Genomic DNA, 16776 nt, shown 5'->3' on the forward strand with positions numbered 1-16776 from the left:
TCTGGGCATCAAAATATATTCAGTAATCTCAGACCGGTTCACGGGCATCAGTTACCTCAGCCTTACAATCAAGGAAGGTCAGGAGTGCTCTCCTCGTTTCATATGGGCTAAGACATAGAAATGTTCAGAGTTTACCTCTGTAACGAGGTTACAGCTAAGCAAGCAGAGGCAGGGGTACTGGCAGTGCTGCCTCCCTGCCCTCTAGCTCACTGGCACAGCTGCGTGTACCAGAAAACAGTCAATGCTGTACAAGACTTACCTTGGAAATTCCCATCCACAGCATCGTTTGGCATAATTATAAAATCATGGCCATGAAGAGAAAAAAAGACTCTTTGCTGTGTATCTAGACCTGCTTTGCAATATCACCATGATCCAGCACAATGCCTGTTCAATTACTCCCTACTGGGATGAAAATGGGCAACTTGTATTTGTCCTTTACCAGCCCAGAACATCCCCCACACCCTCACAGAGCAGGTGTTTGAGCAGCAGATGAAAGGCTGGCCTCAGCGTGCCACCTTCAACATCCTGAGCACCCATCTAGGTCCACCCCATCCAAAGCAAACCATTTAAGTGATCTTTTGCTTCTCCTTGGTCAGCAAGGCTGCAGGACCTGCTCCAAGTTGAACACATATCTCAAAGCTACACTGAACGGGTTTTTGTTCCTCCCCTCATGATAAGAACCAAACAGGGCAGGATTTTTACGATTATTTATTATCTGTGAAGTGCCGGCAGTGTCCTGACTCTGTACAAGACACAACTGCTGGGCTTACAAAAAGAAAAAGCACTGTGGCCAAAATCATTTAGCCTCAAAAAAGTTAATGAAGATGTTCTCAGGAAGCTTTCAGGCGCTGCCCATCCTGAAGACATCTCAAGGTGCCAATGTGAACCCCCTAAACTAGGCAGACATGTAGCTCATTTCTCTGACCCGTAAAGCTTAATTAAGTTGCTGTCCAAACATAGCTTGAGAATAGGGCCAAAACACAGGTACGGCCCTTGACTGCTAAAACCCAATCCATTGTAATAAACATATATTTTTTTTCCCCCAGGTGGGGAAGCAACATTAAAAAACGCCACTACTCGTGGAAGTTACAACTGCTTCCAACAGACAACATGTAGAAAATACTGGGAGGGAGACTCTTAAAGTATCCGCTAGTTTCCAGTGGAAAGGTGTCAAGTCCCCCATGTTCACCAGATGGATATCAACATCTGACACGTGTTGGAAGACATCCATATCAACTCCACCAGCCTGAACTGTAAGTAGCCAAAAACAAAGCCAGAGAGGACATCTGTGATGTGGTGCCGGCCGATCATGACTCGGGAGAAGCCCACGCAGAGGGCCCAGAGGACCAGCAGAATCCGGAGAGGAATGGCCAAGACCAGGTGGTTGAGGAAGAACTTGGAGAGCATGGCTGCTCGGCTGGCGTGCCCAGCTGGAAAGGCGTAAGTGTCCATGGTCAGGTAGTCCAACAAGCCAGGGTTGACATCATACGGGCCCTTCCGCTTGGCCAGCTTCTGCAAACCAGCCACAATCATGATGTCCAGGAGCAGGGCTACAAAACAAGAGATGAGGAGGAAAAGGTCAGAGACCAAAGCAGAGTCAAAGGCAGCTTTCAGGGCAGAACATTCAAGGATTGTCACTGTCTTTACATAAAGGTTTGGGTTCAGTTCCAGCCAGGTGTCCATGGTTCAGCTGTGCACAGCTCCTCCCCACCCTCAGGTCACCACCCAAATGTTAATTAACCCTCCCAGTTCACCCACGGAGAAGGCAAGTGCCATTACCACCATCCCACAGAGGAGAAACCCAAACCGCAGAGGCAAGCAATCTGCCTGGGGAGTTAGATAGGAACTGGTAAAGCTAAAATTAAAACTCTTCTGGCCCTCAAACCACCGGACCTGGGTGTCTCTGTTTCTGTCTCTACCCCCATGCTTTAGGAACCCTGTGCAGAAAGGACATATCCCTGCTCGGGGCAGCTCTGTGCTGGGGTGCCCAGGCTGCAGTGAGCAGTCAGTGGGAGGAAAGGTGCCCCACAGCACTTGCTGGTGTCATCCCTTGTCCTCCCCCAAGCCCACCACCTCCCTCCTGCCCAGAGCCAGCCCGGGGGGTTGCGCTGCACCAGCAGATTTCACTAAGGGAAGAGCACTAAGAGGCAGCGAGCCGAGGGGAAAGCCGTGCAAGAAAAAGGGCTTCTGCATTAGAAACAGCTCCTTGGTGCGTTGAAGCGGAGGGTGGGTGACATTCTTCTAAATGCCCCCCACCTGTCCCTCTTTGTCGAGGTGCTGAACACCTGCAGGCCGTTTCTTGTTTCTACTGGCCTCTTGCTCCCTGTGGCTTTCTCCCTGCGAGTCACCCCATGCACCCCCTTCCCTGCACAAACGTGACTGGGGGGTAACACGCCCCCCAGCCCCCGCAAGCTCAGGCTTGTGGCAGCAGAGGGATCATCACTGCAGCTGTAGGTCTCAATTTGGGAGTGAAACCCAGCAGCACTCATCTCCATCCTCCTCCTCTTCATCCCACCCCCCTTTGCCCTAGCCGACAGGTACTGTCATTTAGATTTCCTAGCATTGATTTTGTTTTTCTTTAATCCCTCCATTTGCTTTTCCCCAGTCCTCCAAATTAGAGTGCCGATTTCAGCTCCTCGCAGCAATGACAAGGAAATATATACCATCAGGAGCACAGCCTGCTCCCTCAGCAGGAACGCGAGGGGCCAGTTGCCTGGTTCCCAGGCCCTGATGAAGACCATTCCTTGATAGCTGACAAGGTTTCAGGAGGATGGATGGAGTGCGGCAGCGGCAGGGATGGGAAATGAGATGGCACATCCAAGGCAGGCAACTCCTCCTGCCTGCTCGGCACCTGGCAGGAGCTGGGAAACACGAGCTGTCACTGTCACGGCGGCTCTGCTCGCCCTCCCACAGTGTGCCACCCCTGCGCAGCCAGCCCCCGGCATCGCTTCGGGAAGGAGCTGGTAGTTATCCTGAACAAACTCTCTCCTTATGGGAGGGCTAGTTTTCTTCCTTGTCTGCAGGACATCTTGCATGGGGAAGAGGGACAGCAGGACCTCCCTGGACCTCCTGCCCACCAGGTCCTGCCCGAGCCACCCCTGGGCTCTCGGAGCTGTGGAGGGGAGATGGAGCAGAGGAAAAGGTCTGGGCACCAGCTCCTCGCTGCTGGGAACGGCGGTGCCGGCAGCAGCGGGATGCCAGGTTAAACACACCAAAAGGCAGGAGGCTGACACGAAGGAAAGGTTCATAGGTGGCATCTGAAATGAGGTGGCGAGGCTGCAGGTGGCAGGGGATGCCAGGAGGCTGGTCACACCACCGGCCCTGGAGCAGTAGCAGTGGGCTCAGGAGGACAAGGACAGCCAGGGACCCTGCACAGAGGCTGCCTGCCGTGACCTGCAGATGGGGGAGGGGGGGCGGGGAGCAGGGGAGGTCTGCAGCCCACGGCGGGGGACCCTAGCACTCAGCACAGCAGTTCTCTGCATTTTGAGATTTGCTGATACCTTTTTTTTTTTTTTTTTAGGGGCTCACTGGCAAGGAGAAAGGGAGAGAGGAATTTCAAACAGGCTGCAGAGCCGTGGAGCAGCCACTCGCTGCGGGTTCCTGTTGAGGCCGAGTGCCGGCAGCTGGGCTTGCAACCACCAAGGGCAACAAAGTGCTGGGGCTGGCTGGCCATTACGGGGCCACCTCGCTGCAGCTGGGTGGCCATATGGCTCTGCTCATGCCAGGCTTCCTAAATCACCCCCAGCTCGGCTCCTCACCCCACCAAGGTGACCCCCCTCCCAGTGCTTCAGGAGCTGATTTTCAGAGCTCATCAGCTGCGTTGCCCACCAGTCCCATCCCACCCTGGACAAGAACCGGGCGAGAGCTGAAGCTCTGGGATGTGATCTTGGGAGCCCAGGCTTGCGCAGTTACGTCAGAGAGACGATGCACCAGTGCTGCCAAGAGAAGACTCTGGCCCAAGCTGCTGCTGCTGACTTCAGCAGCTGATGGCATCGCTGAGGAGCCCAGCCAGGGCTCAGGAACCAGCCTGGGCACCCCAAAGGATCCCCAGTGTCTTCTCCATGGTCTCCAATAAACCCATTACAGACAACTGCCCACCAAATCTGCCCATCGGTCAGTAGCACAAACATCATGTGCTTTAGCGATGCGTGGTATTCATCATCGTCCGTCAGTATTTTGCACTTACAAGATTTTTTTACGGTCAAAGGTGATGTCAGGGCAACTTGAGGGATGCAGGCATGTATGCATGGAGATGTTCAGGGCATGGAGAACAAGCCAAAGAGCTGTTTTAATAATCCTTTCATTCAGAGGATGAATAAAATGGGCCTTCAGTACTGTTAGGTTTGATTTTTGTCAAGTGATGCACAGAAAGCAGAAAGCCTCGTTTGCCTACATTTCAAGATCTGAAGGCATGACAGCATTAAAACTGGGGGTTAATTTGCCGTTAAAAGAAAAAACCAAAGATCCCTCTGTCTGGTGCTTTTTCTGTCACTTCCCCTTGCACTTTCTGTTCCTTCCATGAAGCAACTTATTTATGAAACAGCCCCAGAAGCCTGCCCTGCCCTGGCCCCCAAGGCACAGGGGGGTCCCACCGCCCTCGCCCAGCTCTGGGTCTCAGCAGAGCCCCCACGAAGCCTCGGGGAGCTGCTGCACCCCTGCCTGCTCCTGCTGCTGCTGCTGGCGGCCAGGCGCTGCCAGAGTGAATCAGCACGCAGCACTGCTGCTGACAGCGCTGCCAACGGCCCATCCTTCAGGAACAGAGACAGTGCCGGCACTCAGCACCCCCAGCTCAGGCCCTATTCCCTTGCAACTCCTTGACCTACATAGCCGCTGCGACTTTGGCTCGCTTGCTTTTTCCCCTTAATGCAAACCAAATCCTCCCCCCTCAGGCGGGTACATCCATGCTAGCATCACGCAGCAGCAAAGGGGTTAACTTTCTTATAGGTATCCTTGGTGGGTCCAGCTGCAGGTGGGTGTCTGCACCGGGAAAGGTGCCTGCTGGCTACCAAAGTGGCTGTATCGGTAGCCCCTTAGCCTTGCACTTGCCAGCACAGCCCCAGCCACCTGCAAACTGGTATCGTCACCTTCGGTGTGCCCTTCCCCTGTCCCTAACAGAGACGTGCAAACCCGAAGGCTGGAGGAGATCAGAAGGGAGCCTGCAGCTGATTTACCAGCCTGCACTTACGCAGCGCTGCTCTCTGGAGACAGACAGACAGGGCTGTCATTGGCGTAGCAGAGGTGGCAGAGTGCCACCTGACCGAGGGACGAGATGAGCAAGAAACTTTACTTTTAAGCGTTTTTTCATCATGCCCTTCCCCCAGATCCAGGTAGATTTAAAACAGAGGCAGTGCTGGATGTAAAATCCAGGTAGCATTGGATTCAAAAGAGCAAAGAAAAGATTAGCTCTGGTCCATCGCTCCTTTCACATTTTTCTGAAAAAGATCCAGAAGTTCCCCTTTGACCCGGCGTTAAGGGAAACAATCCTCCAGATTTCCACTGCAAAACCATCCCATCACAAAAAGCTCTATTAACATCTAAATATTCCTTAAAGCACAAAACCAAAGAGCAAGTCTTGTCTGCCTGTGACAATTTTAGCATCAGAGATCACCTTGGTATTGTAAATAGCCAACATCTGGCATCAGACGCACAGTAAATGAGCTGAAAGTGAGCCCCCTGGGCAGACGTTTTATATCTATTAATAAGAAAAGGAAAACAATTACCTGCCTTGCTCCGACCACCAAATGTTAGGAGCCCATTAAAAGCGGAGAGGCGAGTGGAGCGTCGAGCCGAGCGCAGGTAGGGCGCAAGGGGGACAAACCTGCAGCATCATCATGGCAGAACCAAGCCAAACCCCAAAGCCCGTATTTAAGAGAAGTTGAGACACGTAGATGTCCCCTGTCACCGTGAGGTCCTTCCTGCCCCAGCGCGCACGGTGTCATCTCTGTTGCCGTCCCTTATGGAGGGGGATATCGAAGAGGTTGAGGATGGGGTAAAGCAGCATTTGGGGGCATCACCTGCCCCAGTTCAGAGCCAGGCAGCGTCTCCAGGGACGGAGGCAGATTCCAGCTGAGGTGTTCATATAAACATGTTATCAAAACCACAGCTGGAAAACAATCTGGGGGCAGCGCTGAGGAGGAAAAATGGAGAAAGCCAGAAAAGCCCTTGGCCTTGGCTGCTGCTGCAGCAGCGACTCACATGACTTCATGCACATGGGGCTGCTTGGATGAGACAAGGCTGATCTCCAGAGCCCAGCCTGTAAGATCAGAAACAGAAACAGAGCCACAAGCTGGACTCAGCTTCCCAGAACGGTGGTTGAGCAAGCGAGGAGAGGAAAAGAGGGAGGTAAATGCCCAGGAATGAAGAGCAAGCCCATCCCCTGAGCTCAGAGGCACCCAATCGTGGGAGCAGATGTGCATTGGGAAAACCGCTCTGCCCAGCCCCAGCACCATTTTAAAGCAGAGCCAAGCTGGCAATAACGCATTGCCTGGGCTTCAGGGCCTGCAGCCTGCTCGGACCCGCGTCCTGCCACGCTGGACACCACGCCAGCTCCGCTGAGATGGCATGTGCTCCCCATTGCAGCTGCTGGGGCCACAGGTAGGGCCAAGGCTGGCTTTGGAGGTCTTGTATTTCCCAGATTAGCCAAACACACTCAGCAGTGAGCCCTGGACAAGGTTTCCCAGGAAAGTTTCTTCTGCTCCATAATTAGATTTCATAATTTATTCCCATTTTTCTCTTTACTTACATGCCACCCCCTACTGCTTCTGAACTTCCCAAATCTCCCGCAGGCATTAGGCTCCGCGACCTGGAAAATGAGTCGTTTGCAGCATTGACTAGTTGACATTAATGAAAGATGCAGGTTTCAAAAGCTCCTTCACCTTCTCGCTGGTGGAGTTGGTCCACTGGTTGGAGTTGGTTCCACAGCTGGAAGAGGTCCACTCCTCTGGAAATGAACTCCTCTACTCCATTTCCTTCCCCAAATGTGGTACTATTAGGTGTAACAGCTGACAAAAGGCACAGATGGCATGACACATTGAAGAACCAATGAATCAGACACTGTGGTGTTTTGAGGGAAGGTTATTTTTTGGCTGAACAAGCAGCAGCGTGGGGTAAGTGGCCACAGGGAGGTGAAAAAACGGTGGAAAGCAGCATTGTGCAATTAATTAAAAAAAACACAAACCAACAACTAAAAATAGACCCGCTATATCCTAGATGATTAGAAACAGCCCTGAGTTCAAACGCAGGCTGCCTGGAGTTCTCCCCTTGGAAATAAGGTGCCCCGGGAGGTGGGCAATTTGTGTATCAGCATCAGTTACTGCGTGGGGCTGCCTGGCTGGGGCTGCAGGGCTTGGGGATGAGACGTAGGTGAGGGTGAGCACAGAGAAAAGGGCTCGTGCTGGCAGGGAAAATGAGCTGAGCAGCACCCAGGACGGTTCAGCTGCCACTCCCTGAAGGGCTTCGATAGCTCCCAAAGCCCCTGTGCACGATGGCAGCAGCGCAGGTAACATCAGCACGTCCACACTCACAGGCACAGCGGCACCGTGCAGGATGAGCTGGAGGAAGAAAACTGCCCTGGGCTGATGACCAACAGCATTTCCCACCCACAGACGCTGGGCTCCTTGCTCAGGCTCTGTGCTGCTTAGGCCTGTATTTACACCCCGCTGCCTTCAGTAAGGCAAACTGGAAAAAATAAATAATAATTGTGACTGATGCTGTGGTGCTCAGAGAGCCTCCAGCCATCACCCCTCACCGTGCATTAGACCTGGATAAGGTATGCCTGCCAGCATCCCTGTACAGACGGAAACGGAGAGCAAGACCAGAGCTGTGTTCCAGGTGAAAACATGAAGATATCTTCTTCAGGGGAGGAAAAAGAGACGGTTCATCTGATTCCCCTCTCCCAGCCCCATCCTCCACCATGCCTGGCCCAGAGCAGGATACCCAATGGGCTCTCCCTGCCCGCCACTCCTCCCAGTGACTCACTTTGCTGCCCAGAGCTCCTCCACCTTCCCCTTCCCAAGCCCTGCTCCTGCCAAGGCTTGTTAGAAGCAAACACACTCACCCATTGCTTGGCATCTCCCTTTGGGCCAGAGCCTGGCTCAGCTTCTCCAGCTGGGCTGGCTCTGCCTGAGCAAAACAGCTACTGTCCCCTCCGAGCTCCAGGCAGGGGCAATGGGAAGCTGTTCCCAGAGTGACAGACAGCAGGATGACTCATTTCCCATGTTTATTCCCCCTCTTCCCATTCAACAACCCTCACACTTCTTTTCTCTTTCTCTCTGCATTCAGACTCTGGAACATTTTGCCTGCTCGCTCCCTGCGCGAGGGCTGGATTTCAGCTGACTGCAGTTTCCCCAAGGGCTGCACGCTGATGGCTGCAGGGATCACAGCATCCTCAGCACTGAGCAGCCGGCCAGGACCTGGGCTCCTCGATGCTGCCCACTACCAAGAGGCTGATCAGACCACGGCTCTGATAGAGACCCTACACAGGTCCCTGGAAATACCCTCCTGCCTGCGCCAGCCACACTCAGCTGGGTCCCAGCCTGTCACTGACTGTCCTTTATCTGAAGGGACACTGCAGGCTTGCAAGCCTGCCCTGCAGTGAACGGTATGCGTTTGCTACAGAGGAAGCAGGCGAGGAAGGGAAGGGGGGCAGGGAAGCCAGGAGAGCTGGGCATCACTCGCTGTTCAGAGATGCCTGAGCTCATCAGCTGTGAAGGGTTGAAGCGTGAGGATGGCACCCACCAAAGGACCAGGATCTTTAACTACTGTGTCTGGGAAGGACAACCAGAGACAGATTAACAGCCTGATGTGATGAAGAGGGGAATATTTAGTGCTATGCTGGACCTTTGTCTAGGTGCAGGATGCAGGGAGTGGGCATCTGTGTTGTTCCCTCTGCCTGGCACCCACCGTGGGTCAGTCATGCTGGGTTACTTGGCATTTAAACGTTCCCACCTCGCTGGGCAGACATGCTGCAAACTTGCTGAGACCTCAGCGGACACTGGCAGGGCTGGGAGGGGAGCAGGACAGGGGCCGACCCTCCCCCAAGTGCCAGGTTTTACAAGGAGGGGATGGTTCATGCAGGGCGCCAGCTCCCGAACCGCTCTCCCCTACCCTGCCGAAATGTCATCTGCCCTGTCTAGCTCAGAAAATCCTCAGCCTCACAGTGGGAAAATGAAAGGGGAAAAAATAAGACACATCTGGCCCAAAACCATCTCTGGGGCTCTCAGCTTAGCAAGCTCCACTGCATACGGACTGATCCATCTGCCGTGCAACTCCCTGGCCTCTCTGCCGGGTCTGGGCTGCCGAGCCCCGAGGCTTGACAGGATGAGCTTGGCTGTGCTGCCTGGGCATTTAATCTACTCAGTGACCTTTACCAGCAGCGGGCTGTACAATCTGGATTTTCACCACACAGGCTCCAAAGAAAGGCACGACAACACATGAAGCACCTCGGCATTGTTAAGGCAGGGTCAGTGGGGTCTCGAGGGGCCTGGTGAAGGCATTTCTCGCTCCCTTTCCTTCCTAACCCACCACCTCCCTGCCAGTTTGGTCTTGCTTTGGAAGCTGCTGGGGTGGGACTGCAGAGTCCTGGCCATATCTATGTATATATAAATATTCATATGTATTTTTAAATAAATATATGTATGGCTTAGGATAAAGTCACAGGTCTGCAGGGGACTATGCCTCAGAACATCACGGCTTAACTCCCAGCCAGCCTAAAGCCAGGTCAGCGTTCAGGGAGAAGGCTGGAGAGAGCAACAACTGCCTCTTGCTGACCTTCAGGAGCAAAGCGTCCCCGGGTTCCCCTCCTCTCCTCCTGCTGCGGCAAGCCACCCACCCTCAGCCTGCCACGCTGCTCACAACCATACGTCCGCACCCCGCGGCACTGCTTTGCTTGATGGCAATAAATGCTTAGTGACAGCACCAACGAGCCAACCTGCCCCTCAGAAGTAGGATGCAGAGCCAGCCGGGGGACGGCCGGGGACTGGGACTACTGTCACTGAGGCAGCAGCCAGAGACGACCAGGGCTTTCCCTCCTCCTGGGCTGAATACCTACTTCAGAACGCCATGGCCAAAGCAGAGCCTGTTAACGGCTGGTGTTTCAAACCCAGCACAAATACCTATTTTATGTGCAAGGGTTAAGCAAGCAGCTACCTTCTGACAGTGAAGGCGTGCAGCCGGACTGCAGATAACTAAACGAGGTGGCAATTTGGCTCTAAACACAATAGGTGGACTTCACTGGAGCGACCGCTTTGGGTAGCTGACCGTATCCCATTGCCATCAAAAGCTGACCGTATCCCGTCCCCATCAAAAGCTGACCGTATTCCATCCCCATCGCAGTAAGAAAGTGCCTGGACCTGGAAAGACCATCAGTCTAACAAGATCAATCTGATTAGCTTAATAAATAGGAGGTGAAAAATGACTTGAGCACTATCCAAAATATTGAAAGGCAGAAGAGATGTTGGCTAAAAGAGAAATTCAGCTGAAGAGACAAGGGTATGCAGTCGCAATGAAGGGAAGAGTCAAACTAAGAGCAAGGCGCTTGTGAGAATACCTACCACTGCAGTAATACAGAAATGGTTCTGACAAGTTCACCCTCACTTGTAATTGTACATCAGTTTGAGTGTTTGGGTTTTTTCCCTTAACAAATTGAACAGGAATAAATTAAGGGATGTGCTACAGCCTGTATTTTGCCGTGGGTTAGATCAATGATCCAAATGTTCTTTGCTGGCTTTGCAGTCAATGAATCACTAAATTTGGATCCACATCCTCACCAGATGGATCAGAACCAGAAACTGAGGTACTGCTTCCCCCAGGGTTTAATGGAGTTTCTGTCTGGTGCTGAAGCAGATCTGGGAATTTTAGTGGAAGTTTTATATGTTTTCCCCTTGAATGCCCAACTGCCACGTTCAAATGATTTTTGAAGCACCTCAGTTTTCATAAAGTCCTTGTGATTGCAGAGGTAATCTGGAACTGTCCTAAAAGTTCCAGCACTGGCAGACAAATAAAATGAACTCTAAAACCCAGTGGGTTTCCCGAGTTATGATTTTCTCAATTTGGCGGGGGGGGGTGGGGGGGTGGGGGGGTGGGGGCGGGGGGTGCAGACTTTCTTCCTGACTCTTCAACAGCCAGGGCTGGCAATGCTGAGATAGTCTTCCTGAAAACACATTCTGGCAGAGGGCTTTTTACAGTGGGCACAGATAGCTGATTTCTTCCATCTTTTCAGTAACCAGCTGTAAGCGTGCTTCTCTGGCTGTTTGGCATTCGCTGGAAAAGATTACGATGAGACGGAGAATCAATAAATTCCATCACAGATGACAAACATGGAGGGAAAACATTGCTTGGGGTTGCTAATCAACATCTGCAGTTGGGATGGACGGAGCATCCCTGGGTCAGAGCCCCTCACCCAAAATGCTCCCCCATGTGTTGGCAAAGCTCCTGCCAAGAGCTCCTCAGGCGCAAGTGCCCCCCCTCCATCCGCAGTGGTGCTCCTGCCAGGTTCCCGGTCCCATTTCAGCAGTCTCCTGTCTCCTCGCCTTGAAAGCCTGATTGCAAATCCTAAACAAGTGCTCTATGATGGGCTGGCTCCCTGCCCAGAGACTGCATCAGAAATTCTGCTTGATGTATCAAACTCAGCAAGCAGGGGGAAGGGAGGAAAGCCAGGGAGGTGAGGAAGGGGTACCATAGATAACCCCAGCTTCCCTGCTTCCCTCTTCCCAGCAGACCTGGGGAAGCACCAGGAGGTTCCCTTCCCTTTGACATGTCCCTACCCAGGAGGGCTTCACACCACATTCTGATGGATTTGAACCACAGAAAAACAGCAGCAAGAAGGGCCAAGGATGCCGATGCAGCAGTCACGCTGTGCCCTTCCTACCCCCACAGCAGCCCACTTCTCATGGGACCTGTCCAGGTCCACCAGCCCCATGGTCCCCAGCCAGGTTCCTTCCTCTACCAGCAACGCAGGTATCACAGCAGCAGCTACTCGGATATTCAGAGTTTCTGCCTGCAATCTTAAATATCAAACCAAGGCCACATGCACAGCAGAGATCTGCTCTGTGGGGTGACACCAGTCCTGCTGAGGGAGCTCTGACAAGAGTCTCAGGGCACCGTGGCCTGTCCCACCAGTCAGTGCTGGCTCCTCGGAGGGCAAAGCGGAGCTCTTTGGAGGCTGCCAGACCGATGATCTGTCAAGCCAACACTGTCAACTAGTCCTTCAAACAATTTAACTATTTTCTTTCTTGCTGAGCAAAGAAGAGGGATGGCAGTAGTGTATCTAGGCAAGGAAGCCAGACTTCAGAAGGCACCCGAGTTGTCCCCAGGCACCACATTTTTGCTCGGGAGACCTGGAGATGCAGGTAATGGTGCAGGGCTGAGCTCTCCTGGCGACCGCCTGATACTCAAAGTTTTAGCACGACCCAGAGGTGGCTTTATATTTGGCCTCCTCACACGGCAACAGAAGGGCGAAAAAACCTTTCCGGGTTTTAGCCAAAGGTGGCATTAGCTCTGTATAAGGGTCTCAAATATTTTGGAGTCAAAGAGGTCAGTTTTCAGGCTCTAAAACCATCAAAGGCTCTCGGGTCAAGAGACACCTGGAAACTGTGCCGGTTGATGTTAGTCACCCACTATTTCATCCTCGTGCCCTTTTAAGTGGAGCTTCTTTTCTCAGTGAGAAGTTGACCCAGCGCACCGAGGAGCCCCTGGAAGAACTGCTGACGTTGGCAAGCTCTGCATCACGCCGATGCTATTCTGGCTTCTTCCCCGTGATGGCCTCCCTTCATTAGATGTCACAGCACGAGGACAGCCTCTTTCAAAGGCAGAGGGGAGAAAAGACAACCACTGTGCTTGTCAAGCCAGTTCAGCGCAATCTTCACCACCTCTGAAGGATGAACTTGTTAAAAAAACAAACCAGGGCCATGTTGCAGAGCAATATCATGCTGCAGTCGGTCCTTGCGGCCTTTCCTGAGGTGCCTCTGAAATAAAATGTCCCTATGTCCCCCCAAAAGGCTCCCTGAGAAGCAAAGGCCTAAATCCAGTGTTTTGAGTTTCTCTTACCAACCAAAAGCGGGAGCTCTGACGGCTGTGTTTTTGGGGTGGGTGAAACACCAGGGTGGCTCACAGCCAGATGAGACTGTAATTAGTCACAAGGAAAAAATACGATAACTGGGCCCCATGCCAAAGGCAGAAGAGGAGAGCAAGGTCCTCGCGTAGACATGGCCAGGGTGGGTTGAGGTCAGGATCTGAGGCAAGTCATGCCTAGAGCTCAGCCTGGTCGCTGGTGGGACATGGGTCCACACGGGTGGGATGGGCTCTGCTCAACTGGGAAGGCAACTCCTTTGACACATTCCAACCTCCAGAAACAAGGACACTGACCACTGCACGAGAAAGGACTAGCAAGAAAGCCAGAGAGATCCCAGCCCACCTGTGCAGCCTCTGGGTCAAATTAGTACATGGAAATGGGGACAGCAGCAAGAAAGTCCTCAAGGGAAGGAGGATGCGAGATCAAACTGCAGCAGGGAAGGAGACAGGACTCCATCACGCGGTGGCTGAGATGTGGAGCCAGGGGCTGTTCAAGAAGGTGGTGAGGGGATGGAAATCTTTTTTTCCTCAAGGATATCCTCAGGAATTGATCAAGATACCAAAGATTAAAAACTTCATGTTTTCCCCACTTATCAAACCACCAAGGCAGATTAAACAATAGACACCGCTGCTGGTATCCACCTGCACATCACAGACCTTTTCTTGGTTTGACTGGACAACCCTGCCCCATGCAGGACCGGGGACCTGCCCCTACTCCATGGCTGTCACCAGCTACCAGGATTACTCCATCCCTCTCAGGTAACTTTTTGCTGCACCCATCACCCATGGTACCCAGGACTGAGACAGCCAGTAAGTGCAGCATTCACCCAAAGGTCACTCCCCGTTTCCTGACCACATCCGTGGCTGGGAGCAGCCAGAGGAGGAGTCCCAGTGCCGCTGTCCCTTGTGACCAGGGCTGGGCTTTCCCGGTGGGAAGGGAGGTTTGACACTCACCTAGCAGCAGGTTCATGAGGACCTCTTGGCCGGCCAGCGTGCTGCTCTTCACCAGGCAGATGAGCGTACCAGCAATCCAGGGGATGCCGTGCCCCGTTATCCCCAGGAGGTTGATCATGGAGCGGGCACCACCCCAGGAGGAGGCTCTGTTGGCACACACTCCCAGCCTCTTGGACATGCAGATATCGATGGCCAGCAGGGAGTTGAAGGCGATTCCCTTGAAGGAGGGGTTGAGCTGCATGCAGTCCTCTTCGGGCAGCTGCTGCGACTGCCTGCGCTCCTTGGGGTTGCTGTTCTGGGCACCAGCCGCTCCGGCCTGGCCGCTCTGCTTTCTGCCGGAGCTCCTGCTCTCCTGGTTCCCCTTCAAGGGCTGATTTAGGGAGAGGAACTCAGCCCTGTTGAGGACGTTGTTCCTGTCTCTCGCCCTGGACCGCGGCTGGGATGCTGGCATTGCAGTCTCCCTTTAATGCAACCTGCTTTGCAAATACTGGGAAGGAGAGAAATTCCTCTTCTCCCTGCAGAAAGCTTCCCCCACTCCCACCCTCACGAGCTGTGAATTTGGGAAGCTACGAAGGTTCCCCTCTGTTGCAGTTGCCCCCAGCACAGACTGCAGCTGTTAAATATAGAGTAAGGAATGCACATGGCTGTTTACTTCGTGGGCCTAGCAAGCTTGGAAGGAAAATTAATGCCAGGCTTGGCAGCCACTCCAGTGCCAGGGAAAAAGGTTAAACAGCCAATAGATTGGAAGAAGAGGAGGGAAAAGCGTTGTGCCAAAGGTTGGTTGCTTCTGGCCTGGTCTATTTAAATCTTCCAATTGCTTATTCCCCTGGGCTGCAAGGGAAACTGGGAAATGTAGTTTTTTGCCTGGCAAGTCATATTTCAAGAGGACAGAGTCAGAGCTGGAGGAGATCACTGCCCCCCCCCTCCCCCACCCCACCCCCCGGCAGCTGGTGCTGCTCCTAGGTGGGCTGTGCCACCCAGCATTGCAAGCTACATGGCTGGATGTTGCGCGGGGGGTTCCCCCAGTGGGGGTCTCCCAGGGTATCTTCTTGATTTGTCCGTTCTGCACATCCCACCCCTTGCTAGGGCACCCCTAATACCACCTTCCTCTCCCTGGTATGGAAACCTTTCAAACACCACCAGCCCCATCCGCCCTCCCCGCACAGGGTGCATCCCTGTAGCACCTTCCATCACTCACCCTGTTCCAGGACCAAGGAGGAGCATCACCTGCCTCCTGATTAAAAAAGACACGGCGCCACTAATGAATTCCCATCCTCCTGCCCCCGGCGCTGAGCGTGGCCTCAATACCGCACGTTCCTGCCGTGTCATCCAGCAACGTGCATCCCACGCTGAAAGCAGGTGACAGGCGGTGCCTGCGTCCCCGCAGCAGCACAGGTACCAGCGCAGGCATCGCAGGAAGGGGCGGAGGAAGGCTCAGGCCAGGCTCTGGGGAGCCCTCCTGCAGAGGACAGGGAGGACCTGCCATCCCTCCTGCCACAGCACATCGTGCTCCATCACTCTGTCCGTGCACAGCTGCTGTCACTTGCCTCCCCACACCCCACCGCAGCTGGGGCAAACCCCTCCGAGAATCCTCCACTCGCTGCTCACCACCGAGCCCTTCAGAACGTCCCGTCCGTGCTCGCCGCTCCAGTTTACAGACCTGAATGATCTTGCTGCAGTCCCTGAACTTCCATATCCACCTGCGCTGCCATCGCCCCGTTGCCTTCCCTGGGCAATGGGCTGTCGTGGCTCCACACCATCCACACGCTCAAGAAACTGGATTATTCCTATGGAAATAGGCTGGAAACCCTCCATGGGCAGAGAAGTGAAGATGAACATCGCACTGAGGAGCAGAACAGGCACATCTTGTGATGCCACGGACATTTACCTACACAAATGTCCAGTCACAGAGGTCAGTATTCGTACAGGTAACCCTGGGAATCAGGCATCCAGGTATCTTCAAAAGTCTCGTCCAAAATGTACTGGAGAGCTTAAGTGCTAAACATAAGGTGGTTCTTGGCATTCTAAGATAATAAAAAAAAAATTGCACTCTTTGCACTTTTTTTCCACAGTCCTCAAAATCCTCTGGGCGACCCATGCATCCAGCCTGTGCCCAGCTGGCCGACAGGCCGGCCAGAGGCGAGAGCAGTGCTGGGCCAAGCAAGTGCCAGAGGTCTCGGGCAGCCCCTGCTCCTGGGCTATGCTCATATTTCCGTTCCTCAAAGGAAAATAATATACATCAATTTATTTCTGAATCACACCCTCCAGGAACCTACTCTTAGTCTGCGATGATGATCCCAGCTGGAGAAACAGCTCGTTCTCCCGTCAGACCCCCACCCACCCCAAAAAACACAACCCCGTTAAGCTCAGGCACCATTTTGGGCTGCAGCAGCCCAGGAGCACGCACAGATGCTGCCACATCACCGACACCCACCGGCTCCCCTCTGATCCCCCGCTGAGCCACAGCATTCTCACGCTATCGGGGAAGTCAGCACCCTGTCCCTATCTGCCGGACCTCATCCCGCCGCCTGGCTCCCAGGCATGTGGAAAATCTCAGCCTACCTGACACCAGGCGGGGAGATACCCGAGATAACCGTCGTCACCGCTTTCACTTGGCTGTAGCCGTCACCTCCCAGAGGGATGGATGGATGGATGGATGGATGGATGGATGGATGGATGGATGGCCTCCCTCCTGCTCTCACTCCGTGCAGGGCTGCTGCTCTGCGGAGCTCTTTGCAAACAGAGGGTTAAAAG

General features: G+C 53.6%; 1 protein-coding gene and 1 long non-coding RNA gene across 2 annotated transcripts; both read right to left on the minus strand.

Moving 5' to 3' along the window:
• LOC119153897 lies at positions 1 to 601 on the minus strand. The gene is made up of 2 exons (XR_005106258.1): positions 260 to 601; positions 1 to 107 (listed from the first exon to the last, which is right to left on the minus strand). It is a non-coding gene; the product is annotated as an uncharacterized LOC119153897 (long non-coding RNA).
• A 91-nt stretch (positions 602 to 692) lies between these two features.
• On the minus strand, positions 693 to 16363 carry PLPP7 (phospholipid phosphatase 7 (inactive)). The gene is made up of 3 exons (XM_037400877.1): positions 15221 to 16363; positions 14023 to 14509; positions 693 to 1550 (listed from the first exon to the last, which is right to left on the minus strand). Exons 2-3 carry the CDS (start codon positions 14471 to 14473, stop codon positions 1186 to 1188), a joined length of 816 nt encoding a protein of 271 aa, XP_037256774.1. The 5' UTR covers positions 14474 to 14509; positions 15221 to 16363; the 3' UTR covers positions 693 to 1185.
• Between the last annotated feature and the right edge of the window lie 413 nt (positions 16364 to 16776).

This window comes from Falco rusticolus, chromosome 9 (genome assembly GCF_015220075.1).
Source record: "Falco rusticolus isolate bFalRus1 chromosome 9, bFalRus1.pri, whole genome shotgun sequence".
Lineage (NCBI taxonomy): Eukaryota > Metazoa > Chordata > Aves > Falconiformes > Falconidae > Falco > Falco rusticolus.